This window comes from Aulonocara sp. 'chitande type north' Nkhata Bay, linkage group LG15, assembly GCF_057382095.1.
Source record: "Aulonocara sp. 'chitande type north' Nkhata Bay isolate Kocher_YH1m ecotype deep benthic linkage group LG15, A_spYH_male_GT1.1, whole genome shotgun sequence".
Classification (NCBI taxonomy): Eukaryota; Metazoa; Chordata; class Actinopteri; order Cichliformes; family Cichlidae; genus Aulonocara; species Aulonocara sp. 'chitande type north' Nkhata Bay.
The window spans coordinates 33,572,718-33,589,719 of record NC_141358.1 but is presented as its reverse complement, the minus strand read 5'-3'; the positions used below and the strand labels follow the sequence as shown (position 1 = coordinate 33,589,719).

At 38.9% G+C, this 17,002-nt stretch overlaps 4 protein-coding genes across 4 annotated transcripts; 1 reads left to right on the top strand and 3 right to left on the bottom strand.

Moving 5' to 3' along the window:
* Window positions 1-1,775: 1,775 nt before the first annotated feature.
* On the bottom strand, window positions 1,776-3,063 carry LOC147313430 (uncharacterized). The gene has a single exon (XM_086262984.1). It carries the CDS (start codon window positions 2,982-2,984, stop codon window positions 1,776-1,778), a length of 1,209 nt encoding a protein of 402 aa, XP_086119110.1. The 5' UTR covers window positions 2,985-3,063.
* Window positions 3,064-8,240: 5,177 nt separating this feature from the next.
* LOC147313429 (uncharacterized) lies at window positions 8,241-9,528 on the bottom strand. The gene has a single exon (XM_086262983.1). The coding sequence runs from the start codon at window positions 9,447-9,449 to the stop codon at window positions 8,241-8,243; it is 1,209 nt and encodes a 402-aa protein (XP_086119109.1). The 5' UTR covers window positions 9,450-9,528.
* Window positions 9,529-10,416: 888 nt separating this feature from the next.
* On the top strand, window positions 10,417-12,265 carry LOC147313428 (ATP-dependent RNA helicase DDX54-like). Its single transcript, XM_086264424.1, has 3 exons — window positions 10,417-10,610; window positions 10,701-10,814; window positions 10,904-12,265. The coding sequence occupies exons 1-3, from the start codon at window positions 10,417-10,419 to the stop codon at window positions 11,133-11,135; spliced, it is 540 nt and encodes a 179-aa protein (XP_086120550.1). The 3' UTR covers window positions 11,136-12,265.
* A 2,655-nt stretch (window positions 12,266-14,920) lies between these two features.
* LOC147313427 (uncharacterized) lies at window positions 14,921-16,208 on the bottom strand. The gene has a single exon (XM_086264855.1). The coding sequence runs from the start codon at window positions 16,127-16,129 to the stop codon at window positions 14,921-14,923; it is 1,209 nt and encodes a 402-aa protein (XP_086120981.1). The 5' UTR covers window positions 16,130-16,208.
* Window positions 16,209-17,002: the final 794 nt, after the last annotated feature.

The window sequence follows — 17,002 nt, the reverse complement described above, 5'->3', positions numbered from 1 at the left end:
TACAGCTTCTCTTTATTGACCACTTTTCACACACGGTTGCTGTATGCATACAGCCGGTGTTAAAGCTCACAGCCCGACACATACCAACACAACAGCATAGAGAGCACAGACGTTAAGGCGCCGAGGCGTGATCGCGGGTGCCGCTCAGGTGCGTCCGCCTCCCCTGCAGCGGCGCTGCAAACCACGCCCCGCCACACACATTAACCAGGTAAAATACATATTGTCAGGGTTCCTGGGTCGGTGACCCAGTGTTTTCAGTTTTGTTCATGTTCATATATATATATAGCATATAGTAAACAATGAATCTGTAAACGACAGCTGTTGACATTTTTTAAAAATGAATGAAAAAGCATATTTAAATAATCAACATACATGATTTAAATATAAACACACACGTGACAAGAGACAGAACGTGTAGAAGATATATGCAGAAAGAGCTTTCAGTGGTCAGCTGATAACATGATATCTAAAAAATACATAGCTCATTTTCCTGTCTGTTAGTTGGACATGCTAACCTGTTAACAAGCTCCTATATTCACCCATACAGTTTGTAGATCATTTTGCTAAAATAGGTAAAATCTCCACTCTTTCAGGGCACTAATAGGCTAAAGGCATATTACAAAAGGTCATTCATGTATTCACAGATTCTCTGTAGTTATTCTGCTGCTCATTCACCTGTAAAAACCACACCAATCATTATTTCAACAGCCTTTTTATTTTGGAACAAAAGCATTTGACGATATGACTTACAGGACGTTACCAAATTCATGAAGCTATATTTGTGAGTTTATTTATCAATATCAGTTTAATGTAAACAGACTGATGTAGTAATAGACAGTAAAATGTTGGTGCGTGTGTAATATATGAGCGTTTATGTTTCTCTACATGGGTAAAAGTACTCCATGTCGCCCTCTGGTGGTAGCAACCAACTATGAAAAGAATGGATGTTGGATCTTAACTAAATGATAAAAAGTTTTATTACTTTGTATTACTTTCTTTAGTTTGGTAAAATTTACAGTTTTAATCCCATAAGAAAATAAATCACTATCATAGAGAGGGATATTAGTAATTCGTTTGTTAATAACACTTTGTTTGTGTTTGCTAATGTTTCGACAGGAAAATGGTTTTCTACAAAGTTGTTTCATGTACAGAGTAACACACACACACACACACACACACACACACACACACACACACACACACACACGTATGACTTTGCCGGTTTCAGCTGAAACAATTTCAGTGTTTCAAACCATGTTCCAGGATTTTTCCTTCACCATTTATGAGGTTTCAAGAAGAAGATAAACGACAGATATGAATGTTTGAAAAAGTTATAGATGAAAAGATGAAAAATACTCAAAGGATAAATTCAATTGGTTTATTGTTTTATGAATAAGTTGAAAAAGAAAAAGTTAAACAAGTAAATAATGAAACAAGGTAAAATGAAGTAAGAACAAAACGTCAACAAGTAAATAATGAAACAAGGTAAAATGAAGTAAGAACAAAACGTTAACAAGTAAATAATGAAACAAGGTAAAATGAAGTAAGAACAAAACGTTAACAAGTAAATAATGAAACAAGGTAAAATGAAGCAAGCACAAAAAGTTAAGTAAATAATGAAACAAGGTAAAATGAAGTAAGCACAAAAAGTTAAGTAAATAATGAAACAAGGTAGAGGAGAGAAAACCCCAACAATCCCCTCTGAGCACGCACTAGGCGACAGTGGGGAGGAAAAACTGCCTTTAAACGGGCAGAAACCTCCGGCAGAACCAGGCTCAGGAGGGGACAGTCAACTGCCGGGACTGGTTGGGGAGGTGAACAGAGGTGGAGCAAGACGAGGCTACACCTGCTGAGGAAGCAGTAGAGTTCCTCCTCCAGGGCCAGCGGAAGCGTTTGTTCTTCTTTTTCATGCAGTTTTCTACAAGAGCTTTTTTTTCCAGGATGAGGGTTCTCAACTCATCGATGGTTTCTTTGTTTTGTTTCTCAAGCTTCTTGCACGTTTTCTCCACCTCTTCCAACGTTGCTTGTTTTTCTTCAAGCTTTTCCCTGAGCTCTTTGGATGTTTCCTCCTGCATTATCTTGTCCTTGTGCATGTCTGCGTTTCTTTGTTGTACTTCTTTGTACATGTCTTGTAGCTCCTCATTTCTTTTGTGGATATCTTGGAGCGTACGCTGCAGGTCGTCATGTATGTTGTCTTGTTCTTGCTTTTGCGCCTGCATTTCAGTGTGTTTGCGCTTCAAGTTGTTGTATTCCAACAATATCCCCTTAGTGAGCTCGGAGTTGTTTCTCGCCATTTGCTCCATCCTTTTCTGCATGTGCGAGCATTGTTTGTCCAGTTTTTCTTTTTCCCCTTCTAGTTGCTTTTTCTCGTGAAGAAGGTCTTTATTTTGGCGCAGAGTATCATCCACCTTCTCTTTCAGCATTCTGTATTTTTCCTCCGTGACTTTGAGTTTGTGCTCCATGTCTCTTTGCTTTTTCTCCTGTTCTTCCTTCTGTTGGAGGATTTCTTCATTTTTTTTCACAGCTTCATCGAAGTTTGTTTGGAGCAGCCGATTCATTTGGTCCATATATTGGAGATCCCATTCTGTCTTCTCAACAGTAGCTTTGCTGTCTTTAAGCTGGTTGGACATCTCCTTTAGTTCCACGCTCTTTTGCTTGTTTTCCTTAATTAGGAAGACAATCTGCTCTCGGGCTTGTCCAAACTTGATTCCCCAACCCTCATTAATAATATTTATGTCGGGCTGGCGTTTTTGTCTTTCTTCCAGGTTCTTATTTTGCGCTTCCATCTGTCTACACTTCTCCTCCAGTTGAAGTTTCTCTTCTTCAATCTGTTGAATTTTATTCTGGAGGTGGTAGTTTTCCTTCTTACTGTCATGTAATGCCCTTTGGACGGCTAAGAGGTCATTTGGGGAAATTGGCCGGCCACGACAGGAAGGAGAAGCGGCGTAATCTTTTTGCCTTGGTTGGTGTTTTGTTGGATACATGTTGAAGGTTGTACACGACAACTCTGAAAAGGTTTCCAAAAGTTTCTGTGGTGAACGTGTGAAGGCTGCAAACACAAATGCTGCGAAGACACGAACTAAAAAACTGCTGTGTGTCACCCCTGTTTAAGGAAAAACTTCAAAGGATCGTGTAGTGACATCATAACTCCGTGAGCCAATGAGATTGTCATGTGACATTTTGGAATGGGGATATTTTTTTTTAAACCGTTTTCAAATTTAACTTAATATTTGACTGTTTCTTAACTGACCTGTTTAGCTGATTAAGAAATGAATTGAAACGAGCATCACTAACGTTATATAACAGACAACAGAAAAAAAACAGGTTTTTTTCTAAGTAATAGAGGTATAATACATTTTTAAAAAATTTTTTTTAAATTATCCTACTTTTTATAAGAGGGAACATTATTTAAAGAATATGTATTTAATTGCAAAACTCTCTATTCGTCTAAAGGCTATAACAAGAAAGGTGAGCTTCCTGCTCAAAAATGAAATGACCAAAATAAATGGAGCATTTCTCTGCAATTACAAACTCTGTGTAAACAATCTTGGTTTCAAAATAAGGCTAATGCTGGTGAGATGTCATCACAGGTGTAAATATTACTGCAGATGTTACTATGTCAAAGTTTCACAACTGTCTTATGTTTATTTATGTAGGCAAGACCTACTTTTCACTTTTTTGCTTTGCTATATGTTCTTGAGTGTATTAGTTTGCCAGCAGCACGAACATGTACTAGTGTCAATAATAATAGTACGGTGGATTAGAAAACCTGCTCACAAGTTGAATAAACACCCAGGATTGTTTCATCATTTTCATTCAAAACCAATATTTGAGTCAAAATGAGAAAGTTGTTTGTGCTGTCTGATGAAGAAGAAGCAAAATAAAGTGCAGTTTTGATGTAGATGATGTTGTATACAAACTAGAAGAGGAAGATAGTAGGATCTCTGTATCATGCTTTGTCACTTTGTACCATGTAATTCTTTCTATTTCCACCAGGGGGTGTTTTCAGAAGTGGTAGGTGGTAAAAGAAGAGGTCAGCAGGAAGATGGCGAAGAGCGACCAAAGACCAAGAAAAAGAGGCAGTCAGGCAAAGATGAAGAGTATTATATCCCTTACAGACCTAAAGACTTTGACTCTGAGAGAGGGTGAGGCATTAAACTGTTGCATCTGTTTCTTTAAAAAATGTGAATGGCTTTGTGTTTTATGCTGTTTTGTCCTGTGTTATGCGTCGACAGGTTGAGTCTCGGTGGAGAGGGCAGTGCTTTTGAACAGCAGGCCTCTTCAGCTGTCCTTGATCTCATGGGAGATGAAGGCGATCGCCTTAACCAGCAGAAGAAAATGATGAAATGGTACAAATTTCCCTATGTTTGACTCAGTATCCACCAAATGGTCATTTCAAACTATAATTTAAAGTCTTTTTCCCCCCTTCTTTTTTTAGGGACCGTAAGAGGAAGCGTTTTGTGAGAGAAACGGGAAAAGAAGACCAGAAGAAGAAGATCAAAACAGACAGCGGTCAGGTTATCAGTAACAAGAAGAACAGGAAGAACTTGTATCCTTCCAACAAAAAGCTTCTCTGTGTGCTGCTCTCAATGACCCTCTTCTCTACTCCTATGACAATATTAAGCTGTACTGTGAAGATGTTGTATCACTTGACAACATGTCAGTTATGAGGAGTGAAGGAAAAAATACAAGATTGATGATACAGGATCTGGATCAGATGGAGAAACAGGCGGAGGAGGCAGGAAGCCAGCAAGAGGTAGGAAGGCATCAAAATGAATAGCACAAACATGTTAAATATAGACCATCAGCCACCATGTTTTAACTCAACTCTAAAGGTAAATACTTCAAGTCCCTCTTCCAGCCTTGCGAGCTATAACCTCCAACCTCTTTGTTGTGTCGTGCCTCTCCCAGGTCGTGGCCGTGGCCGACGAGGTCCAAACGTACAGAGCTCCGGTGACCACAAAGCACGCTCGGAGCTGAAAACAAAGGATCAGATCATGAAGCAGCGCAAGAAAAAGCAGAAGCACCAGTTCCTGCAGGGCGGGGGGATGAGGAAGCTCCGCTCCAAGAACAAAAAGTGGCTCGGAGAAGTTAAAAAGTCAGGTTTTGGAAGGGGTGGCCATAAGAAAGGCAAGCTGAGGAAGAAACTGTGAGGAGGACAGAGGGTTGATGGTGTGGAGGACATCACGAGGAACTGGGTGATAAGCGTCAGAATCATCTGAGAACATCACCAAAGATTTTCCTGGTGCTTTGTGTGACTGTAGATTAAGGAGAAAATCATTTGTGAATCTTTACACTGCAGAAATGCACGTCACTTCTTCCTTGATGGCCTGCTGAACTCTGCGTTTGCCACAGAGTTATGTTTAATTATGATCCACTAACCTGGATTTACTACTTGTAAGCATGTTGGCAGTCTAATAAAAGTGTTTTGGAGTACTGAAATATGTCTTATCAAAATGGTAAAATACAGATATTAAATATTGTGTGCTTAATTTGCAGTTAGTTTCAAAAATCGTCTCGCCCATCTTTTCTTAAAATAAGAGGTGCTCTATAAAAATGACATTAAATTCTGTAAACGTGCTCTATTTGCAATTATTTATCATTACTGTTGTCCAAGTGGTCTCATTTCAAAGTTGAAAGCGAGCATCGGAACGGGCAAGAAAGGCGACTTTTAATTGACTTTGAATGTGTTGTGGTTACTGATATCAGATGGGCTGGGTTGAGAAACTGGCTTAGAATTCCTCTTGCCTTCAGCATGGCCACGCCCCTCTGACTTCTGCAATCAACAAGGCATTTTTACCCAGGGAAATGTTTATTTCGCTTTTCAGTTTGGACTGTTCTCTGTAAATTCCTGAGAAAATTTGAGAAGATCAGGAGTGTCTGAAAAACGTAAAACAGCCCATCTGTCACCAACAGCAATGCTGCCTTCAAAGTCACTTAAATCACCCTTTTTTTTTTCTGGCATGTGATTGGCTGATTAGATATTTGCATTCACAAGCAGCTGAATAGGTTAGTGCAGGGGTCAGCAACCTGCGGCTCTTTAGTCCTTTTAGTGCGGCTCTGCGTGGTTTGGGAAAATAAATTATTTTTTTAAGTAATTAGCTGAAGTGTATTTTATTTATGTTAGTTCTTTTTTAACTTGTAGTTCTAAATTGGAAGATTACTGTGATATTGAAATATAAATATAAAATTATATTCTATTAGTTTTTGAACGCTCAAAATAAGCGTCACACTTGCGGAAGCCGATATACCCGCCGAAACGCCGTGCATTTATCGAGACTTTCAACCCCAGGTAGGCTAATTATCAATCTTCGGATCCACATTATGTCAGCAGCTCCACCGTGAACTATGTTAAAAACAAACACCGCTCACGCCTCACAGATGACAGCTTACAGTCCTGCGTAAAGATGAAAGTGACTTCATACAGCTCCGATTTGCAGACGCTGTGCGCAGAGATTCAGGAGCAGAAGTCCCATTGTAAACATATCACGGCAGACCCAACGATGTTTCCATGAACACGCTTTACAGCTTCTCTTTATTGACCACTTTTCACACACGGTTGCTGTATGCATACAGCCGGTGTTAAAGCTCACAGCCCGACACATACCAACACAACAGCATAGAGAGCACAGACGTTAAGGCGCCGAGGCGTGATCGCGGGTGCCGCTCAGGTGCGTCCGCCTCCCCTGCAGCGGCGCTGCAGACCACGCCCCGCCACACACATTAACCAGGTAAAATACATATTGTCAGGGTTCCTGGGTCGGTGACCCAGTGTTTTCAGTTTTGTTCATGTTCATATATATATATAGCATATAGTAAACAATGAATCTGTAAACGACAGCTGTTGACATTTTTTAAAAATGAATGAAAAAGCATATTTAAATAATCAACATACATGATTTAAATATAAACACACACGTGACAAGAGACAGAACGTGTAGAAGATATATGCAGAAAGAGCTTTCAGTGGTCAGCTGATAACATGATATCTAAAAAATACATAGCTCATTTTCCTGTCTGTTAGTTGGACATGCTAACCTGTTAACAAGCTCCTATATTCACCCATACAGTTTGTAGATCATTTTGCTAAAATAGGTAAAATCTCCACTCTTTCAGGGCACTAATAGGCTAAAGGCATATTACAAAAGGTCATTCATGTATTCACAGATTCTCTGTAGTTATTCTGCTGCTCATTCACCTGTAAAAACCACACCAATCATTATTTCAACAGCCTTTTTATTTTGGAACAAAAGCATTTGACGATATGACTTACAGGACGTTACCAAATTCATGAAGCTATATTTGTGAGTTTATTTATCAATATCAGTTTAATGTAAACAGACTGATGTAGTAATAGACAGTAAAATGTTGGTGCGTGTGTAATATATGAGCGTTTATGTTTCTCTACATGGGTAAAAGTACTCCATGTCGCCCTCTGGTGGTAGCAACCAACTATGAAAAGAATGGATGTTGGATCTTAACTAAATGATAAAAAGTTTTATTACTTTGTATTACTTTCTTTAGTTTGGTAAAATTTACAGTTTTAATCCCATAAGAAAATAAATCACTATCATAGAGAGGGATATTAGTAATTCGTTTGTTAATAACACTTTGTTTGTGTTTGCTAATGTTTCGACAGGAAAATGGTTTTCTACAAAGTTGTTTCATGTACAGAGTAACACACACACACACACACACACACACACACACACACACACACGTATGACTTTGCCGGTTTCAGCTGAAACAATTTCAGTGTTTCAAACCATGTTCCAGGATTTTTCCTTCACCATTTATGAGGTTTCAAGAAGAAGATAAACGACAGATATGAATGTTTGAAAAAGTTATAGATGAAAAGATGAAAAATACTCAAAGGATAAATTCAATTGGTTTATTGTTTTATGAATAAGTTGAAAAAGAAAAAGTTAAACAAGTAAATAATGAAACAAGGTAAAATGAAGTAAGAACAAAACGTCAACAAGTAAATAATGAAACAAGGTAAAATGAAGTAAGAACAAAACGTTAACAAGTAAATAATGAAACAAGGTAAAATGAAGCAAGCACAAAAAGTTAAGTAAATAATGAAACAAGGTAAAATGAAGTAAGCACAAAAAGTTAAGTAAATAATGAAACAAGGTAGAGGAGAGAAAACCCCAACAATCCCCTCTGAGCACGCACTAGGCGACAGTGGGGAGGAAAAACTGCCTTTAAACGGGCAGAAACCTCCGGCAGAACCAGGCTCAGGAGGGGACAGTCAACTGCCGGGACTGGTTGGGGAGGTGAACAGAGGTGGAGCAAGACGAGGCTACACCTGCTGAGGAAGCAGTAGAGTTCCTCCTCCAGGGCCAGCGGAAGCGTTTGTTCTTCTTTTTCATGCAGTTTTCTACAAGAGCTTTTTTTTCCAGGATGAGGGTTCTCAACTCATCGATGGTTTCTTTGTTTTGTTTCTCAAGCTTCTTGCACGTTTTCTCCACCTCTTCCAACGTTGCTTGTTTTTCTTCAAGCTTTTCCCTGAGCTCTTTGGATGTTTCCTCCTGCATTATCTTGTCCTTGTGCATGTCTGCGTTTCTTTGTTGTACTTCTTTGTACATGTCTTGTAGCTCCTCATTTCTTTTGTGGATATCTTGGAGCGTACGCTGCAGGTCGTCATGTATGTTGTCTTGTTCTTGCTTTTGCGCCTGCATTTCAGTGTGTTTGCGCTTCAAGTTGTTGTATTCCAACAATATCCCCTTAGTGAGCTCGGAGTTGTTTCTCGCCATTTGCTCCATCCTTTTCTGCATGTGCGAGCATTGTTTGTCCAGTTTTTCTTTTTCCCCTTCTAGTTGCTTTTTCTCGTGAAGAAGGTCTTTATTTTGGCGCAGAGTATCATCCACCTTCTCTTTCAGCATTCTGTATTTTTCCTCCGTGACTTTGAGTTTGTGCTCCATGTCTCTTTGCTTTTTCTCCTGTTCTTCCTTCTGTTGGAGGATTTCTTCATTTTTTTTCACAGCTTCATCGAAGTTTGTTTGGAGCAGCCGATTCATTTGGTCCATATATTGGAGATCCCATTCTGTCTTCTCAACAGTAGCTTTGCTGTCTTTAAGCTGGTTGGACATCTCCTTTAGTTCCACGCTCTTTTGCTTGTTTTCCTTAATTAGGAAGACAATCTGCTCTCGGGCTTGTCCAAACTTGATTCCCCAACCCTCATTAATAATATTTATGTCGGGCTGGCGTTTTTGTCTTTCTTCCAGGTTCTTATTTTGCGCTTCCATCTGTCTACACTTCTCCTCCAGTTGAAGTTTCTCTTCTTCAATCTGTTGAATTTTATTCTGGAGGTGGTAGTTTTCCTTCTTACTGTCATGTAATGCCCTTTGGACGGCTAAGAGGTCATTTGGGGAAATTGGCCGGCCACGACAGGAAGGAGAAGCGGCGTAATCTTTTTGCCTTGGTTGGTGTTTTGTTGGATACATGTTGAAGGTTGTACACGACAACTCTGAAAAGGTTTCCAAAAGTTTCTGTGGTGAACGTGTGAAGGCTGCAAACACAAATGCTGCGAAGACACGAACTAAAAAACTGCTGTGTGTCACCCCTGTTTAAGGAAAAACTTCAAAGGATCGTGTAGTGACATCATAACTCCGTGAGCCAATGAGATTGTCATGTGACATTTTGGAATGGGGATATTTTTTTTTAAACCGTTTTCAAATTTAACTTAATATTTGACTGTTTCTTAACTGACCTGTTTAGCTGATTAAGAAATGAATTGAAACGAGCATCACTAACGTTATATAACAGACAACAGAAAAAAAACAGGTTTTTTTCTAAGTAATAGAGGTATAATACATTTTTTAAATTTTTTTTTTAAATTATCCTACTTTTTATAAGAGGGAACATTATTTAAAGAATATGTATTTAATTGCAAAACTCTCTATTCGTCTAAAGGCTATAACAAGAAAGGTGAGCTTCCTGCTCAAAAATGAAATGACCAAAATAAATGGAGCATTTCTCTGCAATTACAAACTCTGTGTAAACAATCTTGGTTTCAAAATAAGGCTAATGCTGGTGAGATGTCATCACAGGTGTAAATATTACTGCAGATGTTACTATGTCAAAGTTTCACAACTGTCTTATGTTTATTTATGTAGGCAAGACCTACTTTTCACTTTTTTGCTTTGCTATATGTTCTTGAGTGTATTAGTTTGCCAGCAGCACGAACATGTACTAGTGTCAATAATAATAGTACGGTGGATTAGAAAACCTGCTCACAAGTTGAATAAACACCCAGGATTGTTTCATCATTTTCATTCAAAACCAATATTTGAGTCAAAATGAGAAAGTTGTTTGTGCTGTCTGATGAAGAAGAAGCAAAATAAAGTGCAGTTTTGATGTAGATGATGTTGTATACAAACTAGAAGAGGAAGATAGTAGGATCTCTGTATCATGCTTTGTCACTTTGTACCATGTAATTCTTTCTATTTCCACCAGGGGGTGTTTTCAGAAGTGGTAGGTGGTAAAAGAAGAGGTCAGCAGGAAGATGGCGAAGAGCGACCAAAGACCAAGAAAAAGAGGCAGTCAGGCAAAGATGAAGAGTATTATATCCCTTACAGACCTAAAGACTTTGACTCTGAGAGAGGGTGAGGCATTAAACTGTTGCATCTGTTTCTTTAAAAAATGTGAATGGCTTTGTGTTTTATGCTGTTTTGTCCTGTGTTATGCGTCGACAGGTTGAGTCTCGGTGGAGAGGGCAGTGCTTTTGAACAGCAGGCCTCTTCAGCTGTCCTTGATCTCATGGGAGATGAAGGCGATCGCCTTAACCAGCAGAAGAAAATGATGAAATGGTACAAATTTCCCTATGTTTGACTCAGTATCCACCAAATGGTCATTTCAAACTATAATTTAAAGTCTTTTTTCCCCCTTCTTTTTTTAGGGACCGTAAGAGGAAGCGTTTTGTGAGAGAAACGGGAAAAGAAGACCAGAAGAAGAAGATCAAAACAGACAGCGGTCAGGTTATCAGTAACAAGAAGAACAGGAAGAACTTGTATCCTTCCAACAAAAAGCTTCTCTGTGTGCTGCTCTCAATGACCCTCTTCTCTACTCCTATGACAATATTAAGCTGTACTGTGAAGATGTTGTATCACTTGACAACATGTCAGTTATGAGGAGTGAAGGAAAAAATACAAGATTGATGATACAGGATCTGGATCAGATGGAGAAACAGGCGGAGGAGGCAGGAAGCCAGCAAGAGGTAGGAAGGCATCAAAATGAATAGCACAAACATGTTAAATATAGACCATCAGCCACCATGTTTTAACTCAACTCTAAAGGTAAATACTTCAAGTCCCTCTTCCAGCCTTGCGAGCTATAACCTCCAACCTCTTTGTTGTGTCGTGCCTCTCCCAGGTCGTGGCCGTGGCCGACGAGGTCCAAACGTACAGAGCTCCGGTGACCACAAAGCACGCTCGGAGCTGAAAACAAAGGATCAGATCATGAAGCAGCGCAAGAAAAAGCAGAAGCACCAGTTCCTGCAGGGCGGGGGGATGAGGAAGCTCCGCTCCAAGAACAAAAAGTGGCTCGGAGAAGTTAAAAAGTCAGGTTTTGGAAGGGGTGGCCATAAGAAAGGCAAGCTGAGGAAGAAACTGTGAGGAGGACAGAGGGTTGATGGTGTGGAGGACATCACGAGGAACTGGGTGATAAGCGTCAGAATCATCTGAGAACATCACCAAAGATTTTCCTGGTGCTTTGTGTGACTGTAGATTAAGGAGAAAATCATTTGTGAATCTTTACACTGCAGAAATGCACGTCACTTCTTCCTTGATGGCCTGCTGAACTCTGCGTTTGCCACAGAGTTATGTTTAATTATGATCCACTAACCTGGATTTACTACTTGTAAGCATGTTGGCAGTCTAATAAAAGTGTTTTGGAGTACTGAAATATGTCTTATCAAAATGGTAAAATACAGATATTAAATATTGTGTGCTTAATTTGCAGTTAGTTTCAAAAATCGTCTCGCCCATCTTTTCTTAAAATAAGAGGTGCTCTATAAAAATGACATTAAATTCTGTAAACGTGCTCTATTTGCAATTATTTATCATTACTGTTGTCCAAGTGGTCTCATTTCAAAGTTGAAAGCGAGCATCGGAACGGGCAAGAAAGGCGACTTTTAATTGACTTTGAATGTGTTGTGGTTACTGATATCAGATGGGCTGGGTTGAGAAACTGGCTTAGAATTCCTCTTGCCTTCAGCATGGCCACGCCCCTCTGACTTCTGCAATCAACAAGGCATTTTTACCCAGGGAAATGTTTATTTCGCGTTTCAGTTTGGACTGTTCTCTGTAAATTCCTGAGAAAATTTGAGAAGATCAGGAGTGTCTGAAAAACGTAAAACAGCCCATCTGTCACCAACAGCAATGCTGCCTTCAAAGTCACTTAAATCACCCTTTTTTTTTCTGGCATGTGATTGGCTGATTAGATATTTGCATTCACAAGCAGCTGAATAGGTTAGTGCAGGGGTCAGCAACCTGCGGCTCTTTAGTCCTTTTAGTGCGGCTCTGCGTGGTTTGGGAAAATAAATTATTTTTTTAAGTAATTAGCTGAAGTGTATTTTATTTATGTTAGTTCTTTTTTAACTTGTAGTTCTAAATTGGAAGATTACTGTGATATTGAAATATAAATATAAAATTATATTCTATTAGTTTTTGAACGCTCAAAATAAGCGTCACACTTGCGGAAGCCGATATACCCGCCGAAACGCCGTGCATTTATCGAGACTTTCAACCCCAGGTAGGCTAATTATCAATCTTCGGATCCACATTATGTCAGCAGCTCCACCGTGAACTATGTTAAAAACAAACACCGCTCACGCCTCACAGATGACAGCTTACAGTCCTGCGTAAAGATGAAAGTGACTTCATACAGCTCCGATTTGCAGACGCTGTGCGCAGAGATTCAGGAGCAGAAGTCCCATTGTAAACATATCACGGCAGACCCAACGATGTTTCCATGAACACGCTTTACAGCTTCTCTTTATTGACCACTTTTCACACACGGTTGCTGTATGCATACAGCCGGTGTTAAAGCTCACAGCCCGACACATACCAACACAACAGCATAGAGAGCACAGACGTTAAGGCGCCGAGGCGTGATCGCGGGTGCCGCTCAGGTGCGTCCGCCTCCCCTGCAGCGGCGCTGCAGACCACGCCCCGCCACACACATTAACCAGGTAAAATACATATTGTCAGGGTTCCTGGGTCGGTGACCCAGTGTTTTCAGTTTTGTTCATGTTCATATATATATATAGCATATAGTAAACAATGAATCTGTAAACGACAGCTGTTGACATTTTTTAAAAATGAATGAAAAAGCATATTTAAATAATCAACATACATGATTTAAATATAAACACACACGTGACAAGAGACAGAACGTGTAGAAGATATATGCAGAAAGAGCTTTCAGTGGTCAGCTGATAACATGATATCTAAAAAATACATAGCTCATTTTCCTGTCTGTTAGTTGGACATGCTAACCTGTTAACAAGCTCCTATATTCACCCATACAGTTTGTAGATCATTTTGCTAAAATAGGTAAAATCTCCACTCTTTCAGGGCACTAATAGGCTAAAGGCATATTACAAAAGGTCATTCATGTATTCACAGATTCTCTGTAGTTATTCTGCTGCTCATTCACCTGTAAAAACCACACCAATCATTATTTCAACAGCCTTTTTATTTTGGAACAAAAGCATTTGACGATATGACTTACAGGACGTTACCAAATTCATGAAGCTATATTTGTGAGTTTATTTATCAATATCAGTTTAATGTAAACAGACTGATGTAGTAATAGACAGTAAAATGTTGGTGCGTGTGTAATATATGAGCGTTTATGTTTCTCTACATGGGTAAAAGTACTCCATGTCGCCCTCTGGTGGTAGCAACCAACTATGAAAAGAATGGATGTTGGATCTTAACTAAATGATAAAAAGTTTTATTACTTTGTATTACTTTCTTTAGTTTGGTAAAATTTACAGTTTTAATCCCATAAGAAAATAAATCACTATCATAGAGAGGGATATTAGTAATTCGTTTGTTAATAACACTTTGTTTGTGTTTGCTAATGTTTCGACAGGAAAATGGTTTTCTACAAAGTTGTTTCATGTACAGAGTAACACACACACACACACACACACACACACACACACACACACACACACACACACACACACACACACACGTATGACTTTGCCGGTTTCAGCTGAAACAATTTCAGTGTTTCAAACCATGTTCCAGGATTTTTCCTTCACCATTTATGAGGTTTCAAGAAGAAGATAAACGACAGATATGAATGTTTGAAAAAGTTATAGATGAAAAGATGAAAAATACTCAAAGGATAAATTCAATTGGTTTATTGTTTTATGAATAAGTTGAAAAAGAAAAAGTTAAACAAGTAAATAATGAAACAAGGTAAAATGAAGTAAGAACAAAACGTTAACAAGTAAATAATGAAACAAGGTAAAATGAAGTAAGAACAAAACGTCAACAAGTAAATAATGAAACAAGGTAAAATGAAGTAAGAACAAAACGTTAACAAGTAAATAATGAAACAAGGTAAAATGAAGTAAGAACAAAACGTCAACAAGTAAATAATGAAACAAGGTAAAATGAAGTAAGAACAAAACGTTAACAAGTAAATAATGAAACAAGGTAAAATGAAGTAAGAACAAAACGTTAACAAGTAAATAATGAAACAAGGTAAAATGAAGCAAGCACAAAAAGTTAAGTAAATAATGAAACAAGGTAAAATGAAGTAAGCACAAAAAGTTAAGTAAATAATGAAACAAGGTAGAGGAGAGAAAACCCCAACAATCCCCTCTGAGCACGCACTAGGCGACAGTGGGGAGGAAAAACTGCCTTTAAACGGGCAGAAACCTCCGGCAGAACCAGGCTCAGGAGGGGACAGTCAACTGCCGGGACTGGTTGGGGAGGTGAACAGAGGTGGAGCAAGACGAGGCTACACCTGCTGAGGAAGCAGTAGAGTTCCTCCTCCAGGGCCAGCGGAAGCGTTTGTTCTTCTTTTTCATGCAGTTTTCTACAAGAGCTTTTTTTTCCAGGATGAGGGTTCTCAACTCATCGATGGTTTCTTTGTTTTGTTTCTCAAGCTTCTTGCACGTTTTCTCCACCTCTTCCAACGTTGCTTGTTTTTCTTCAAGCTTTTCCCTGAGCTCTTTGGATGTTTCCTCCTGCATTATCTTGTCCTTGTGCATGTCTGCGTTTCTTTGTTGTACTTCTTTGTACATGTCTTGTAGCTCCTCATTTCTTTTGTGGATATCTTGGAGCGTACGCTGCAGGTCGTCATGTATGTTGTCTTGTTCTTGCTTTTGCGCCTGCATTTCAGTGTGTTTGCGCTTCAAGTTGTTGTATTCCAACAATATCCCCTTAGTGAGCTCGGAGTTGTTTCTCGCCATTTGCTCCATCCTTTTCTGCATGTGCGAGCATTGTTTGTCCAGTTTTTCTTTTTCCCCTTCTAGTTGCTTTTTCTCGTGAAGAAGGTCTTTATTTTGGCGCAGAGTATCATCCACCTTCTCTTTCAGCATTCTGTATTTTTCCTCCGTGACTTTGAGTTTGTGCTCCATGTCTCTTTGCTTTTTCTCCTGTTCTTCCTTCTGTTGGAGGATTTCTTCATTTTTTTTCACAGCTTCATCGAAGTTTGTTTGGAGCAGCCGATTCATTTGGTCCATATATTGGAGATCCCATTCTGTCTTCTCAACAGTAGCTTTGCTGTCTTTAAGCTGGTTGGACATCTCCTTTAGTTCCACGCTCTTTTGCTTGTTTTCCTTAATTAGGAAGACAATCTGCTCTCGGGCTTGTCCAAACTTGATTCCCCAACCCTCATTAATAATATTTATGTCGGGCTGGCGTTTTTGTCTTTCTTCCAGGTTCTTATTTTGCGCTTCCATCTGTCTACACTTCTCCTCCAGTTGAAGTTTCTCTTCTTCAATCTGTTGAATTTTATTCTGGAGGTGGTAGTTTTCCTTCTTACTGTCATGTAATGCCCTTTGGACGGCTAAGAGGTCATTTGGGGAAATTGGCCGGCCACGACAGGAAGGAGAAGCGGCGTAATCTTTTTGCCTTGGTTGGTGTTTTGTTGGATACATGTTGAAGGTTGTACACGACAACTCTGAAAAGGTTTCCAAAAGTTTCTGTGGTGAACGTGTGAAGGCTGCAAACACAAATGCTGCGAAGACACGAACTAAAAAACTGCTGTGTGTCACCCCTGTTTAAGGAAAAACTTCAAAGGATCGTGTAGTGACATCATAACTCCGTGAGCCAATGAGATTGTCATGTGACATTTTGGAATGGGGATATTTTTTTTTAAACCGTTTTCAAATTTAACTTAATATTTGACTGTTTCTTAACTGACCTGTTTAGCTGATTAAGAAATGAATTGAAACGAGCATCACTAACGTTATATAACAGACAACAGAAAAAAAACAGGTTTTTTTCTAAGTAATAGAGGTATAATACATTTTTTAAAATTTTTTTTTAAATTATCCTACTTTTTATAAGAGGGAACATTATTTAAAGAATATGTATTTAATTGCAAAACTCTCTATTCGTCTAAAGGCTATAACAAGAAAGGTGAGCTTCCTGCTCAAAAATGAAATGACCAAAATAAATGGAGCATTTCTCTGCAATTACAAACTCTGTGTAAACAATCTTGGTTTCAAAATAAGGCTAATGCTGGTGAGATGTCATCACAGGTGTAAATATTACTGCAGATGTTACTATGTCAAAGTTTCACAACTGTCTTATGTTTATTTATGTAGGCAAGACCTACTTTTCACTTTTTTGCTTTGCTATATGTTCTTGAGTGTATTAGTTTGCCAGCAGCACGAACATGTACTAGTGTCAATAATAATAGTACGGTGGATTAGAAAACCTGCTCACAAGTTGAATAAACACCCAGGATTGTTTCATCATTTTCATTCAAAACCAATATTTGAGTCAAAATGAGAAAGTTGTTTGTG

Bases quoted from the DNA above. Each gene is read 5' to 3' on its own strand.
- LOC147313430 (XM_086262984.1), bottom strand. From the start codon at position 2,984: ATGTATCCAACAAAACACCAACCAAGGCAAAAAGATTACGCCGCTTCT.
- LOC147313429 (XM_086262983.1), bottom strand. From the start codon at position 9,449: ATGTATCCAACAAAACACCAACCAAGGCAAAAAGATTACGCCGCTTCT.
- LOC147313428 (XM_086264424.1), top strand. From the start codon at position 10,417: ATGCTTTGTCACTTTGTACCATGTAATTCTTTCTATTTCCACCAGGGG. The intron at 10,611-10,700 runs GTGAGGCATTAA...ATGCGTCGACAG, and splicing joins GACTTTGACTCTGAGAGAGG to GTTGAGTCTCGGTGGAGAGG. The intron at 10,815-10,903 runs GTACAAATTTCC...TTCTTTTTTTAG, and splicing joins CAGAAGAAAATGATGAAATG to GGACCGTAAGAGGAAGCGTT.
- LOC147313427 (XM_086264855.1), bottom strand. From the start codon at position 16,129: ATGTATCCAACAAAACACCAACCAAGGCAAAAAGATTACGCCGCTTCT.